This window comes from Pelophylax lessonae (assembly GCF_965119305.1).
Source record: "Pelophylax lessonae genome assembly, chromosome: 6".
Classification (NCBI taxonomy): domain Eukaryota; kingdom Metazoa; phylum Chordata; class Amphibia; order Anura; family Ranidae; genus Pelophylax; species Pelophylax lessonae.
In genome coordinates, this window is record NC_138773.1 from 192863762 (window position 1) to 192878576 (window position 14815).

General features: G+C 39.6%; 1 protein-coding gene across 4 annotated transcripts in view; it reads left to right on the plus strand.

Moving 5' to 3' along the window:
* The window catches only part of NBEAL1 (neurobeachin like 1), a 312113-nt gene that overhangs the window by 126719 nt on the left and 170579 nt on the right, over window positions 1-14815 (plus strand). For all 4 annotated transcript variants that reach the window (XM_082260720.1, XM_082260721.1, XM_082260722.1 and 1 more), the window contains exons 4-8: window positions 1115-1276; window positions 3674-3755; window positions 7672-7799; window positions 9595-9677; window positions 9784-9869. In XM_082260720.1, the coding sequence (XP_082116846.1) occupies window positions 1115-1276; window positions 3674-3755; window positions 7672-7799; window positions 9595-9677; window positions 9784-9869 (541 nt within the window). The remainder of the gene's footprint in view (window positions 1-1114; window positions 1277-3673; window positions 3756-7671; window positions 7800-9594; window positions 9678-9783; window positions 9870-14815) is intronic.

Here is a 14815-nt window from a genome sequence, read left to right on the forward strand (position 1 = left end):
TTCTGGAAATAGTTTAAGAAAAGGGTGATGGTCACAGCAGTGCTTATTGGTAAATGGCCTTGTTGAGTGTTCCTAAACCTCCCGTAACCTCCTGTAAAGTGCAAAGAGCTTCTAGCTCTATCTCCAGTGCCATGTGTACTTCTCTAGAGCTGCACCTGTGATATTATCCAGTGTTCACCTCTCTAGTGTTATACAAAAGAGTTTTAGCTCTTTTTCTTTGATGCTCTTTTTGTGCCTTCAGTTGGGAAAACACTTCTGGACATGATTACAACAGTACATACTTTTCTTACTGCTGGTATTTCCCAAAAGTGGAACTTCCGCTTTAAGTGCTCCTGACCCCCTGATATGCCACATTGGCATGTCATTTTTTGGGGGGGTACCCAGTTTTGACAGGTACCCGCTCCCACTTTTGCTCGGCCGCCTAGGCCAGCAATTCCTTGGGGACCCCCAAGTTACCAGAACTAGTGCCCCATTGAAAGAGTCTCCCCCTATTACTTTTTTGGGGACAACGCAAAATATGGGATTTTCTTTTACTTTCACGCTCGATGATAATATTAAACGGGAGAAATAGAGACCGTGAATTTCTCTAACGGGAACACAGACAGCATTAAAAACCTACGAGATGTTCTAATTCATCTCCACTCTGACCAAAACGACAAAAAAAAAAAGTTTTGCCTTTTAATTTTACTTCAGTTTGTGACATTTTGCTTTTTGATTTTAATGTTGCTTTGCTCAAGGTATCGTAAATTTAAAAGAGAAGTGCTGATATTTCTGCCTTGCAGTTCCAGTTGAGCCCAAGAAAGATGGCGCTGAGCATTTTTTTAAACAATGTTTTAATAGTTTGGAAGTGTCCACCAAAGTGTTTATTATCTGGGTGCAGAGAAAACTTGCACATACATGACAACAAGCAGGTGGTCTTTTTATAAAAGAGAAATGTTTTCATTGCCTGCTCACTGCATCCATGAACTTACCCCCACTCTGTGCTGGCAGTGCTTGTACTATAGGAATTTATAAAAAGCAATTGTTTGACCACAGTTATAAATGAGCCCTTGGGTGACTAACCTGGCCATGAGATCACTTCTGACTACCCTTTCCTATTTATTATGTTTTGTAGGATTGATGATGAACCGCCAGGTTTATCACTGCTTCCAGATCATATACTTCAAGTGCTCAGGCTCCAACTGCTATATTGTGTGCAGAAGACTGCTGATGGGCTAGAAGAGGAACAGCAGACACTTTCACTTTTGCTCGTCAAATTCTTTATAATCATTTGCAGGTATATATGTTTAAAATCTTTTTTGCAAATTATGTTTTTGCAGCCTTTTGATTCAATGAAGTATGTTTACCGTTTACTACTAGGAATACAGTAGAGTCATTTTGAGTCATATGCATTGTTGTGCTCTTGTCAGTCCCATAATGGATTTTCCATAAGAATGCAGTAAATAGAGTATCCCAGGAAGATCTGCCTATAGAAGTTTTCTGGCTATCAGTGTAGGACCAATACGTTTTGTATAATGTCCCCTGCTTGAGTTACAATAATGGCCTAGTAAGGGATCAGATTATACCTTATGCCACCCAAGATATAAAAAAAATGTGTAGCATCCCACATCTGTTTGATGACTTTGGGTACAATACATTTACTGTAAAAGAAAACTATCTTTTACAGATAAGTTGTTACTGTATTTATTGGCGTATAACACACACCTTAATTTTAAGAGGGAAGTTTCAGGAAAAAAACTTAAATTTTAAATAAAGAACTGTGAAAAAAAATAAGGGTCGGTGCCCATCAATGCAGCCTCACCAGTGCCCATCAATGCAGCCTCACCATTGGCCATCAATGCTGCCTGATCAGTGCCCATCTGCAGCCTCACCATTGCCCATCAATTCTGCCTGGTCAGTGCCCATCTGCGGCCGCCTCACCATTGCCCATCAATGCAGCCTGATCAGTGCCCACAGGCAGCCTCACCATTGCCCATCAATGTAGCCTGATCAGTGCCCATCAATGCAGACTCACTATCGCCCATCAATGCAGCCTGATCAGTGCCCATCTGCAGCTTACCATTGCCCATCATTGCAGCCTGATCAGTGCCCATCAGCAGCCTCACCATTGCATGGAGATTAGAGCTGCCAAATTAAACAGAGTGGTCCAGGAGGCAGGACATTCGTATAACAGCCCCCCTTTCCCTCTCCAAGGCAAAATATCAGGGTATAACCCACACTCAGGCTCTAGTTTATACTCTGATGGGATACCAGTCATAATATTTGAGAGTATGTTTTCATTCTCACTCTTAAATGTTCAGAATTAGAAATTGTATAAAGCATTAAATGAAAGTTAACTCAATTGAATATTTGAAATGAGAAATTTTATAAAGCATCAAATACTCTTAAGTCCAAAAATAAACTATATAACAGACAAATAAACACTGACCTATTTCTAGCAGGCAGGCAGAATGGCATTTTTTTTAAATACACCTAAAGCCAAAACATTATTTTTTTTACATTTTGGATAGAGAAGAGATTTATTAAAATTCAATTTAACTTTGTGCATCTGTGTCCCATTAAGGTGATTTCCCTGTACTTTATTACTTGTAGAAGCAACAAGAAGTGAGAAAAATTGTCCCACATTGATATCCAAAAGGGCATATCTCTCAAGGGAAGAATTAAAGTACTCTGCATGCACTGCTGGCAGGATTGAATCAGGTCTCAGTACTCCAGTGGCATGTTGAAGGATGGGCAGATATCTTCCCACCTATCTGTCTCAGGGAGAGATTTGTTTTTCTGAAGCCAATCTAAAAATAGCTATTTTCAAGTCTAATTTTGTAAAAAAATCTTAAAGTTTTAAGAACCTTCGTTTGATTTTCTAAACGTTAGTGGGGTCAAATAGACTTTTGTTTTTGACCATATTGATGAAAAAATTCAAAGGAGCAGAATGAGAATTTTTTCACTAAGAAACAAATCTCTAACAGTTTATGTCATTTTAATTTGGAAAATTACATTCATTCTAAAGTCCAATGTTAAAAACACACAATTTTGAAGTACTTCAAACAACTTTCATTTAGTCTTCGAATTTACAAGGAATTTTCATATAAACATTCACTTGAAAATCTATTAGTGTTTAGCCAACTTAAAGTAGAAATCCGACCCCAACCAAACTAGTCTTAAAAATGCCCCTTCCTCCTCCTAACACCTAGGCTGTGTAAAATAGAAAATAATAATAAAAAAAGTATACACATACCTATTCTCAGCCCGACCATTTGATCCCCTGTGCCAGCCAGTGGCGGCTGCAGGGGAGAGGAGAAAGTGCTTGTCAATGGCTGGGAATGCTTAAGGAGCATTGAAGTCACCCATAGGCTACCATGTCTCAGCCAATGTCCTCGCACCCTCCATTCCCCTGCAGCCACCGCACAGGAGAGTGGGATCACGTGACCAGACTGGAGTGGGCTGGAAATAGGCAAGTATTTACATTTTTTTTTTTACACAGGTTAGTCACCATAGGTTTTAGGAGGGCGAAGGGGACATATTTAAGACTAGTTAGGTTTAGGCTGGAATTCTACGTTAAGCAAACTTGTGAAACTAAATTCCATATAGCTGGGAACTTTGGTCTTTCTCTTTGTGGATATGGATGGTAAATAACCAGAATTTCTTCCAATATCCATTTTTTTTCTTTTCTCAGAAATCTTTCCAACGTAGAGGAGATTGGATGCTGCTCATACATTAACCATGTTATCACAATGACAACACTTTACGTCCAACAGGTATTGTTTGCTTTCTAACCAGTATTATTATTTTCCTTTCTTTATCTTTAAAGCGGTTGTAAACCCTATAAAAATAAAAATAAAAAAACCTGCAAGACAAAGGCATCATGAGCTAGTATGCATCGCATACTAGCCCATTATGTGTAACTTACCTTAAAACGAAGCCCCGACACGGACCCCCGGACATCGCTGCGGGCGCTGCCATGATCCCTCGTCGTCTCTTCCGGGTTCGGCGGCTCCGGCGCGCTGATTGGCCGGAAGAGACGGCTCCGGCACGCTGATTGGCCGGAGCCGCGATGACGATGCGCGGGAGTGATTTTTCCGGCAAGCTCCCGGCAACTTAATTGAAGGTCCCCCCGGACCTTCAGAGCGCATGCGCCGCTCGCGCGAGCGGCTGCATGCACTGTAAATATCTCCTAAACCGTGCCGGTTTAGGAGATATTATTTGTACCTACAGGTAAGCCTTATTATAGGCTTACCTGTAGGTAAGAAAGGAGAGAGCGGCGCCAGCTTAGTATAGTACAAGTTTATTTAACACTGTTAAAATTGGTGACTCACTGTCCGAGGTTGGGTGAGACCGGTACACAAAGACTGTTGGGGTCATCCATCTTCCTCTTCCAGGATAGTGGTCATAGGAGAAGGTGGTGAGGTCCCAGAGGTATAGCCGAGCCGCTGTGGGGCTGCTAGTTGTCACTGGCCGCGGCCGAGCATGCACAACAGGGCTCCGGCTGCCGACTTCTGATCCCTGATGACATCACTTCCTGGCAGGAGAAAAATAGGGGTTGCACGCGTTCGGAGCATCCGTGCTCCTTCGTCAGGCGATGGGAGTGTCTCAGGTGGGGCAGGGAATTTATACCCTGTTGCCGGACTAATTGCAAGGACATCTGTCTGTGGGGGGGCGGAGCCAAAAGACTGTAAGAAAGTCCTCTCAGTAAAAACACAATTGGGGATACATGTCTCTAGGAAATCCATAAAAGTACATAAAAATACATAAAAATACATGATGGTATTACATAAAAGAGGACTTATAAGAATAAATCCCATAAAAACAATACTGACATGGCCATGGGGAAAATAGATCGGTAATGTGTGTATACATCTACATGAAAAAACGGTATTGGAGGGAAAAAATAAAAATAGAAATAAATGTAAAGAAAAAAAAAAAAAATAGAAATAAAAATAAAACTAAATGTAAATAAAAATAAAAATAAACATGAAAATAAAAGTAAAAATAAAGATAAAAATAAAAATTAAAATAAAAATAAAAATGAAAATGAGAATAGAATACACACACATATATATATATATATATATATATATATATATATATATATATATACACATACATATACACATATACATATATATATATATATAAAAAAAAATATATATATATATATATATATATATATATATATATATATATATATATATATATGAAAATATTGATGGAAAAAAAAAATATAAAAAAATATATATATGTCACTGATAGGGAATGATGTGTGGATGTATGAGGTGTCACAAGTATATGTGTAATATTTTAGAGTGTGATATTGATTTCTAATCCCTCGTTTAGGCCTCCTGGCGCTAGAGTGTCCTTTTACCTGTAGGTAAAAGTGTCAAAAAGCGGGATACTACCACTTTAAGCAAGGCTAATTATTTAAAATATCATGTACATGCTATGAAGATTGTTTAGTAAGGGCAGAGCGGAGGAAAGTTGCCCATATCATCTGAATTGGTAATAGTTACCAATTATTACCAGTTACCAATAATTACCAAGTTAGCAGCTCATTGGCTACCATGCACAGGTGCGCCAGATTTGCACGCTCTAGTTTTAGTAAATCGAAAATTTTTTACTATTTTGTAATATAAAAAAGAAAACCCTGTTTGCTGTAGGCAATACCTGTATGTAGGTGAATGACTCCTCTAAAGATACAGAATATCAATCTAAATTGTCTATATTTCTATCCGGTCTAGATGTACATTGAAGAGGTAGGTCTCACCTGTACACAGGGGGTAACATCTGGAAGTGTTGTCTATAGCAATCAAAGTTTACTTTCTTCTATTATAGTTAAAAAAGTGAAAAGTAAACTGGTAATAAAACTGGCTGTAGTGTATGCATATTAATATTGTTTGAAAAAAATTCATTCTACAAACAATAACCCATAATGCCAACCTGAAAGAAGTTTGTTTGAAATCTTTGCAAATTTATTAAAAATAAAAAAACGAAACAAAATCACATGTACATAAGTATTTACAGCTTTTGCCATTACACCTAAAATTGAGCTCAGGTGCATCTTGTTTCCACTGATCATCCTTGAGATGCTTCTACAACGTGATTGGCATCCACCTGTGGTAAATTCAGTTGATTGGACATGATTTGGAAAGGCCCACACCTGTCTATACAAGGTCCCACGGTTAAAAGTGCATATCGGAGCACAAACCAAGCCATGAAATCCAAGGAATTGTCTGTTGACCTCCGAGAGGATTGTATTGAGGCACAGATCTGGGGAAGGGTACAGAAATATTTCTGCAGCATTGAAAGTCCCAATGAGCACAGTGGCCTCCATCATCCGTAAATGGAAGAAGTTTAGAACCACCAAGACTGTTCCTAGAGTGCCCACCTGGCCAAACTGAGAGATCAGGGGAGAAGGGCCTAAGTCAGGGAGTTGACCAAGAGTTCTATCAGAGCTCCAGCATTTCTCTGTGGAGAGAGAAGAACCTTCCAGAAGAACAACCATCTCTGCAGCACTCCACCAGTCAAGCCTGTATGGTAGAGTGGCCAGAGGGAAGCCACTTCTCAGTAAAAGGCACATGACAGCCCACCTGAAGTTTGCCAAAAGGCACCTGAAGGACTCCGTTTCACCAGAGAATTGTGTTTCTCATAGTCTCAAAGATTGAACTCTTTGGCTTGATAGGAAAATGACATGTCTGGAAGGAACCAGGCAGCGCTCATCACCTGGTCAATACCATCCCTACAGTGAAGCATGTTGGTGGCAGCATCATTCTGTGGGGATGTTTTTCTGCGGCAGGAACTGGCAGACTAGTCAGGATCGAGGGAAAGGTGAATGCAGCAATGTACAGAAAAATCCTGGATGAAAACCTGCTGCAGAGCGCTCTGGACCTCAGACTAGGGCAAAGGATCATCTTCCAACAGGACAACGAGCCTAAGATACAGCCAAGATAACAAAGGTGTGGCTATGGGACAACTCTTTGAATGTCCTTAAGTGGACCAGCCAGAGCCCAGACTTGAACCCGATTGAACATCTCTGGAGAGATCGTAAAATGGCTGTGCACCGACACTCCGTATCCAACCTGATGGAGCTTGAGAGGTCCTGCAAATAAGAATGGTAGAAACTGCCCGTGAATAAGTGTGCCAAGCTTGTAACATCATACTCAAAAAGACTTGAGGCTGTAATTGGTGCCAAAGGTGCTTCAACAAAAGTATTGCGCAAAAGCTGTGAATACTTATGTACATGGGATTTGTTTTGTTTTTCTTTTTTTAAATAAATTTGCAAAGAGTTCAAACAAACGTCTTTCATGATGTCATTATTGAATTGAATCTGTTTTGGAATAAGGCTGGAATGTGAAAAAAGTGAAGTGCTGTGAATACTTTCCGGACGCACTGTAGGTTTAGGGAGCATAGGAAAAAATATTTACCAGCTAATGTAGGGTCCTGCATTGGACATAATGATGCCGGATCAGGTAAGTAAAAATTCTTTTACTCTCCCCTAGAATAAATCAGCAGTTAACCCTTGAAGTGATCGCACCCCCACTGCAAGTGAGAATGTTCAAGTTTTCCAAAGTTGGGCTTTAAAAGCCAAAATCTGAAATACTTTGGCATGCAGGAAATTGGTGTCTGAGATTATAATACTACTTACAGTTTACTAACCATTTTGAATTGTTATGTTTGCAGTTGAAGAGTAAAACTAAAGAAAAAGAAGTTACAGACCAAGCCCCTATTGAAGAATTTGTAAGACATGCTTTGGTGTTTTGTGAAAGCCTCTATGACCCATATCGTAATTGGCGGCATGTTGTGTCAGGGTATGTTACCTGAAGAATGTACAAAGAATTCCAGGCTTACTGATCTGCTTAATTAGACATTTAAAATATGCCATTTACAGATGTGTAATTTTCAGTTGTTTAAGTAATGTGACTACTTGTGTAAAAGTTTATGGAATATATAATTTTATATGATTGCTACTTATGTTATCTGCCTTACAAATAAAAACATTTTCCACTTTGGTGGCCATGTTTAGATACTCCTTTGCTTAAAAGTGACAATAATGATGTTTTATAACTTGTTAAAACACCTAATTTTATGAATTATGTGCTAGTTTATTCATTTGTGGCACTCCTTTTTCCATCTTTACCAGGTCTATTGTAATCCTGCTTTAATCGCTTCTTAAAAGTTCTGTTGTTTACAAGTCTGAATAAATAAATTCCTGACATGTCACAGAAGGTATTATTATAAACCAAAATCACACCTTTTACCGTTAAAAGGCAGTCCTTGAGCTCCAGGTGGATGACATTACAGGCGGTCCCGGGTTACAAGCAAGATAGGGTCTGTAGGTTTGCTCTTAAGTCGAATTTGTTTGTATGTCAGAACAGGTATGTTTTTTAAGTGTAGCTCAAGCCAAAATAGCAATTTTCAAGTTTTTTGGATAGCATAGGAAAGGGTTAACACCCCTGTACTTTTTTTTTTTTTGCTGTCTGTACCCCTGTTTAGAAGATTTCACCTCACTTTCTGTCCCTATGACAACTGGATTTTGAAAATTTTGGGTTGTTTTGGAAACAAGGATTAGTGATAAAGCTTCAGTGGAGACACCTTTTTCCTATGAGAACTCTTATAGGAGTGAATTTCCCTTCCTAGGAGTAGATTTCCTCTAACTTCCTGTTGTCTCCCTCCGGTTGTAAGTAGGAGTCATTTGTAAGTCAGTTGTTTGTAGCCCGGGGACTGCCTGTACTGTTATCTGTCAAATACAGGCAGAAGGAATAATTTCCTCAGTCTCCCTAATCTTTCTTGATTTGAGTACAATATTGTGACTTTGTAGCAAGTGACAAGGTGATAGTCTGAGGCAGGGGCTGATTTGTTAAAAGAAAATAGCTTCTAAACCCATGCAAATCAATAGCCAAAAAACAAATAAACTACAAAAAAAAAAGAGCTGTGTGTTGTAAAGTGTAAAAAACACCTATACCGTGAAAAGAAACAAGGGGACTCTTACATCATAAAATACATATCACCATAGTAAATAAACAATAGTGAATCGACAAATAAATAAATACATCTTCATTTAAATTATAGAAAATACATAAAAATTGTGAAGTCCATATATAATCACGTGAATAGCATCTTCAGTGAGTATAGGAAAGGTTCCTCTCCACCAGCATGCAGATGCACTATACACTCACCAGACCTAATTGACCCATATTACAGAGAGTCAAATTGCGCATATGGGAAAATCCAAGATGTCATACATGAGGTCACAGGAATGAATTCAAACCGCTGCTGTCATCCATTCAATATGTTTATAAATAGCGTATTCAAAACTCCAATGTTGCCATAAAGAGAGGGAGAGGAAGAAACACTCTCATGGTGCAGTATTTCAAATCATTTATTTAAAAGAGAAGGCTGTGAATACTTTCTGGATACACTGTACATATTACCTAGAACACATACACAAAATATAATATGTAATTCTAGCTCTAATTTAGCCTTCATTATTATGCAGTTGCATACTGTATATGCTGTTTAATGGACACAGCTAAATGTTGTAGCTTCACCTTTTGTTTGTCTTATTGTGAATAAATCCTCTAAAAATAATCTTTTGTTTTGTAGAAGAATCATTAGCCCAGTAGAGAAGAGCAGACAGAAGTACAAAGCGGCCCCTCTTACAGTGGAATTTATACCCTTCTTTTACCGTGAGTACAGCCATTGTATGATTGCTAATAGCGTGGCGCCAATGTTTTACACTTATTTATGTAAAAATGTAATAATTTAATTATATAATAACTTTCTCTATTATAGAATGTTTTCAAGAGAGTGAACATCTTAAAGAAAGTTTAAAATGTTGCTTGTTACATCTTTTTGGAGCTGTTTTGTCTGGAGGCCAAGTAAGTGTTGTTTATTCTGTTATGTTTGTAATAGGATGTTGGCAAAGCCCACTGCTCTTTTCTTATTACAATGTATAAATGTTTTTTGCAGTTGTCGTCTCCTGCCGTCCTCCTGTCTAGATTGTTGATACATAGGTTGCATGCATAGACTGATTATTATTGCAAGTTAGGCCCTTTCAAATCGAATCAGCCTATAATAGTAGTGCTATTAGTGTATTGAATTGTGTTGTAATTGTACTGTCTGCCCTAACGTAAAACGCTGCGCAAACTGTTGGCGCTATATAAATCCTGTATAGTAATAACAATAATAATAGCCTTGAGTGGAGCATTCAGGCCTTTTAGATTGTTTGTAGCTTGTGTGGCCAAATCTGTTCACGCTAAGTGTGTTGGCCTACCAATCTGAGCAGCTGTGCTGTTCTTGAGTTTGCGAATTAGGACATTACTGCTGACATAGACAGCAGAATTCGCTCCCCACTCTTTCTTCACTGGCTTTAATTGACAGGAGCAGGAGCCAATGGCTCCCACTGCCTCAGCAAAGCCAAAGAGACCAGAATGTGAAGAGAAAGAAGAGCTGCAGACAGGAACAGCACTGGATCGAATAAGGGGTCAGGTGAAATTATGCCTAAACTTCTTTTACCCCTAATGCAAGGAATGCTTAAAAATTTAGGCTTTAGAACCACTTTTACTAACCTTTAACCCCTCCCCTTTTATTTCACTCATTCTTGGAGGTTGCTGTGGTTCACTGGGTATTCCTTTAGCCTCATATTGAGAAGAATAAAGCGCCTAGACGACCCGAGCGAAAGTTCTCCTCTCCCCCTCCCTCCCTGCAATCTTCTGGAACACGTCACAGGTCCAAGAAGATTGCCCGGCCACTAAAGAGGCGCAGCACGACTCACGCATGCGCAGTGCACAGCCGGCTGTGAATCTGCAAGCTGTCACAGCCAGGTGCTCACACTTGTGGTGCCGGGGGAGAGGCGAAAGAGAGGAGTGAAGCTTCGGGCAGCCACATCCCTGGATCGTGGGACAGGTACGAGTGTGTGTTTAATAAAAGTCAACAGCTACACTTTTTTGTAGCTGCTGACTTTTAATAAACTTAAAAACAAGTGGAACTCCGCTTTAGGGCGACAATATAAAATATTTTCTGTACTTTGTTTTAAAAGTAGTTGATGCTTGTGTAGCACTGTCCCCGCATTGCATGCTGAGTAGTATCTTGAAGGGATCCCCTAAATACTAGCACGCGGTTACTTTGAGATCTAATCTGTGGATCCCTCCTTGCTCCTTCTGGCTTGTCACACAAATAAACAGACTAGAGGCGTTGAATTGTTTGGTATTTATGTGGAAATGGGATAGGAGAAGGGAATTGTAGGATACTCCAGTTGAACTATTGACATTAGTTGAGGACTATCTTCATGCCTTCTAGGTTAATTGGAAACAGAAAGGCTGCTTAATCTACACTGCCACAAGTGTGGCAAGGGTTAAGTCTGTTGCTCTTTACTTCCTAACAAGATGACTTGGTGGATGGTAACTTATCTTCAGGACACTCTCACTAGCATCCCCTTTCAACCAACACCCGTCCACTGACTATCCTAGGAGCAGGGGTGCCCCCCCTCAGGTCAGGCCCCTTGACAGGAGATGTGCTCCAGTGTCTCCCCTCTCAGTCAGCTTCTCAGGACCTCTGGGTTCAGTTCCTCCTCACTGCTACTCTCCAGGTCCTCAGGATGACCCCCTGAGGCCACATGGCACCTCTACAGATGAGGAGGCAGCAGCATTTTTTTTGCTTTTTCAGTGGTAGAGCCACTTTACATACTAGATTACTATTTATGTGTGTCATCAGGTTACCTATAGCAGTGATCTAACTTTCACAGAGCATTCTCCAATAGTGAATGTTTGGTGAAGGTCACATTCACTGCTTTATTAATATGCCCCTAGGCTCCTGTGCTTCATAAAAGTGTAACATTGAAATAATCTTTGTATGAATCATGAGTTTACTGTTGACAAATCATTATAAAGTGACACTGCTGGTAATTGGGGTTAAAATCCAACTACCACCACTTAGGTAATTAGTTCCTTTAGGTGTGTCCTTTAAAGTGTTTTCCACTTCCAGAAAAGATGTGCTCCTGACCTTACATTGTTTGCCTAAAGGTGACATACTCTGATTCTTCAATAGAAATGCAACAATATAAAGGGTAACCCTAGCCAAGACTTTTTTTGGATGGCAGGGAAGGCTGGTTAGAGGGTCTCTAGGTTTTATTTCTGTCTGTGTCCCTATTAAAGATATTTCATTCAGGACAGAAAGCAATCGGAAACAAGGACACAAGGAAAACGCATGTGAGGGAGAAAGGGTAAAAATGTATGGCGATTTTTTTATTGTTGTCTGTGCTCTTCTGTCCCAGTGACGTCCATACACCTTACTTCTTGTATGGGCATCACAGGGACAGGGAGTGGGGGAAAATTTTTTGCAAATTACTTGAAATACATTTTTCCTCTTTCCTACTTCCCTTCAAAATGTGATTTACCTTCGAGGGGGTTGGTCAGTGTCTATGACTTTTTTTTTATACTGCTTTAGGAAACTTTGGTACGTGAAGCTGAGAAATCACTTTAAAGATAAACAGATTTTTACACTTTTAACATCTCCTATTGCAGATTTTGTTCATCAGCTGTGTAATACCAATACAAACAATAGTTGTTATTGAAAATCCAAAATAAGCGTACTTTAAAATTTTCCTTGTATGTTGTGAGTGCAGCGATCTGCTGGCTATCTCTTTCCAAAACTTTCTAGATTTCCTGCATGCTTTGCAACCTCTCCTCTGCTGCTTACTCTCAATTTCTGAGGACTACATGTCCCATGGTACCTTACTGCCTGCAAACAATGATTCCTGAACTGACTCCGCCTTTTAAACTTCTCCTCTCAGCATCTCTGTAGTTAAGAAGGCAAGCTCTGTGAAATATGTGGCACAGCAGTGCCAACTCAAAGGGCGTTGCGAATGTGTCACAGACTTGAAGGAAGTAAATGTGTGGGGATCTTCCTAAAGTAAGTTTACATAGTTCGGGATCCTTCTTTTAAATAGGCATAGGCTAGAAATAATTTCAATGCAATGTGAAAATAAATGTATGATTTTACATTTTGACCATAGATACTTTTATCAATGTTAAACATGTCCTTACTGCTTGACGCCATATGACGCCCTGGGCTTTAAGTAGGAATATCTGCAGGCATTATTCAGATATAATTTTTTTTAGGCAGCGATTTACTTCACCATATGAACAATCACAAACGAACAAATCCCCATTTTTATTTATGGATTGTCTTCATATTTGATTTCTCGTGCATTTCTCTTGCATGTGTGCGCTATTCTTTTTTAATATGAACAATCATAGCGGCTGTTCAGCCGCTTGATTGTTCTTACAGGCAGCCGGAGGGGATGCCCCCCTCCCGCCACCCTCCAGTGCTTCTAACGGCTCGCCCTGTCCTGGAGAAGGAATCCGCTGGTGGAAGTACACCATAGAGAATACCGTGGACCAGATGGTCCCCGGCAGTCTCTATGACTCTTGGAGGCCTGGCAGTTGCAAATACTGCTGTGATCTCGGCTGGATAGCTGAGATGGTTTTTTTTTTATTTTTTATTTCAGGTTTTCCAGCCTGTAGGAGAGATCGGAGATCTTATTGACCCCAGATCTCTCCATAAAGAGGACCTGTTATGCACTATTCCTGTTAGAAGGGATGTTCACATTCTTTGTAATAGGAATAACAGTGATAAAAAAAAAGAAAAAAATTAAAGGGAAAGTGTAAAAATAAAAAAAAAATAAACACTGAAAAAAAAAAAAAGAAAAAATTTAAAGTGCCGCCGTCCCCGCGTGCTTGCACTCAGAAGTGAACGCATGCGTACGTTGCGCCCTCATATGTAAACAGCATTTAATCCACACATGTGAGGTATTGCTGCAAACGTTAGAGCAAGAGCAGCAATTCTAGCCAAAGACCCCCTCTGTAACTCTAAACTGGTAACCTGTAAACATTTTTAAAATGTTGCCTATGGAGATTTTTAAGTACCAAAGTTTGGCGCCATTCCACGAGTGTGCGCAATTTTAAAGCATGACATGTTAGGTATCTGTTTACTCAGCGAGACATCATCCTTCACATTATGCAAAAAAATTGGGCTGACTTTAGTGCTTTTTTTTTTAATATATGAAAAAGAGCTGAGCAAATATCGTGTGACATAAAAAGTTGCAATGACCGCCATTTTATTACCTAGGGTCACTGCTAAAAAAAACATATATAATGTTTGGGGGTTCAGAGTCATTTTCTAGCAAAAAAAAAATGATGATTTTTACATGTAGGAGCAGAGTGCCAGAATTGGCCCGGTATGGAAGTGGTTAAAATCTTGGATATGTCTTACTTAAAGTAATTGTAAAGGCTAGTTTTTTTTTTGTTGTTATAAAAAAAAATAGGATTTTGTTTAGGGTAGGGTAAAAAAATGGTATTAAGCAAAGCAACTCTTAACTGCTCTTTTTTGGTCCCCTGCCGGCGCTATCCTCTCCTCCTGTTCTGCCTGGGCTCCCATAGCAAGCTGTGTGGTATTAGGGGGAAATGTGCGAGTGCACTTCTGAGCCGTACTGTGTGCATTTATAGACCGAGATGTTAGAGCTTGGCTCTGCCCCACACTCCCTGCTCACAAGATTTGACTGACAGCAGCATGAGCCAATGACGCCTGCTGCTGCCTGAGTGCCCTGCGGGAAGAGGAAAGAAAAAATTATTACCAACACTGCATAGAGCTGCATGATTCTGGATAAAATGAGAATCACAATTTTTTTGCTCGATTCTCTTACGATTTTCGGTATAACGTCACCTTTTACATTTTACAAAAAATTGGGTTAACTTTACTGTTTAGTTTTTTTTTTAAATGTATTTTTTTTCCCAAAAATTGCTTTTGAAAGACCGCTGCGCGAATA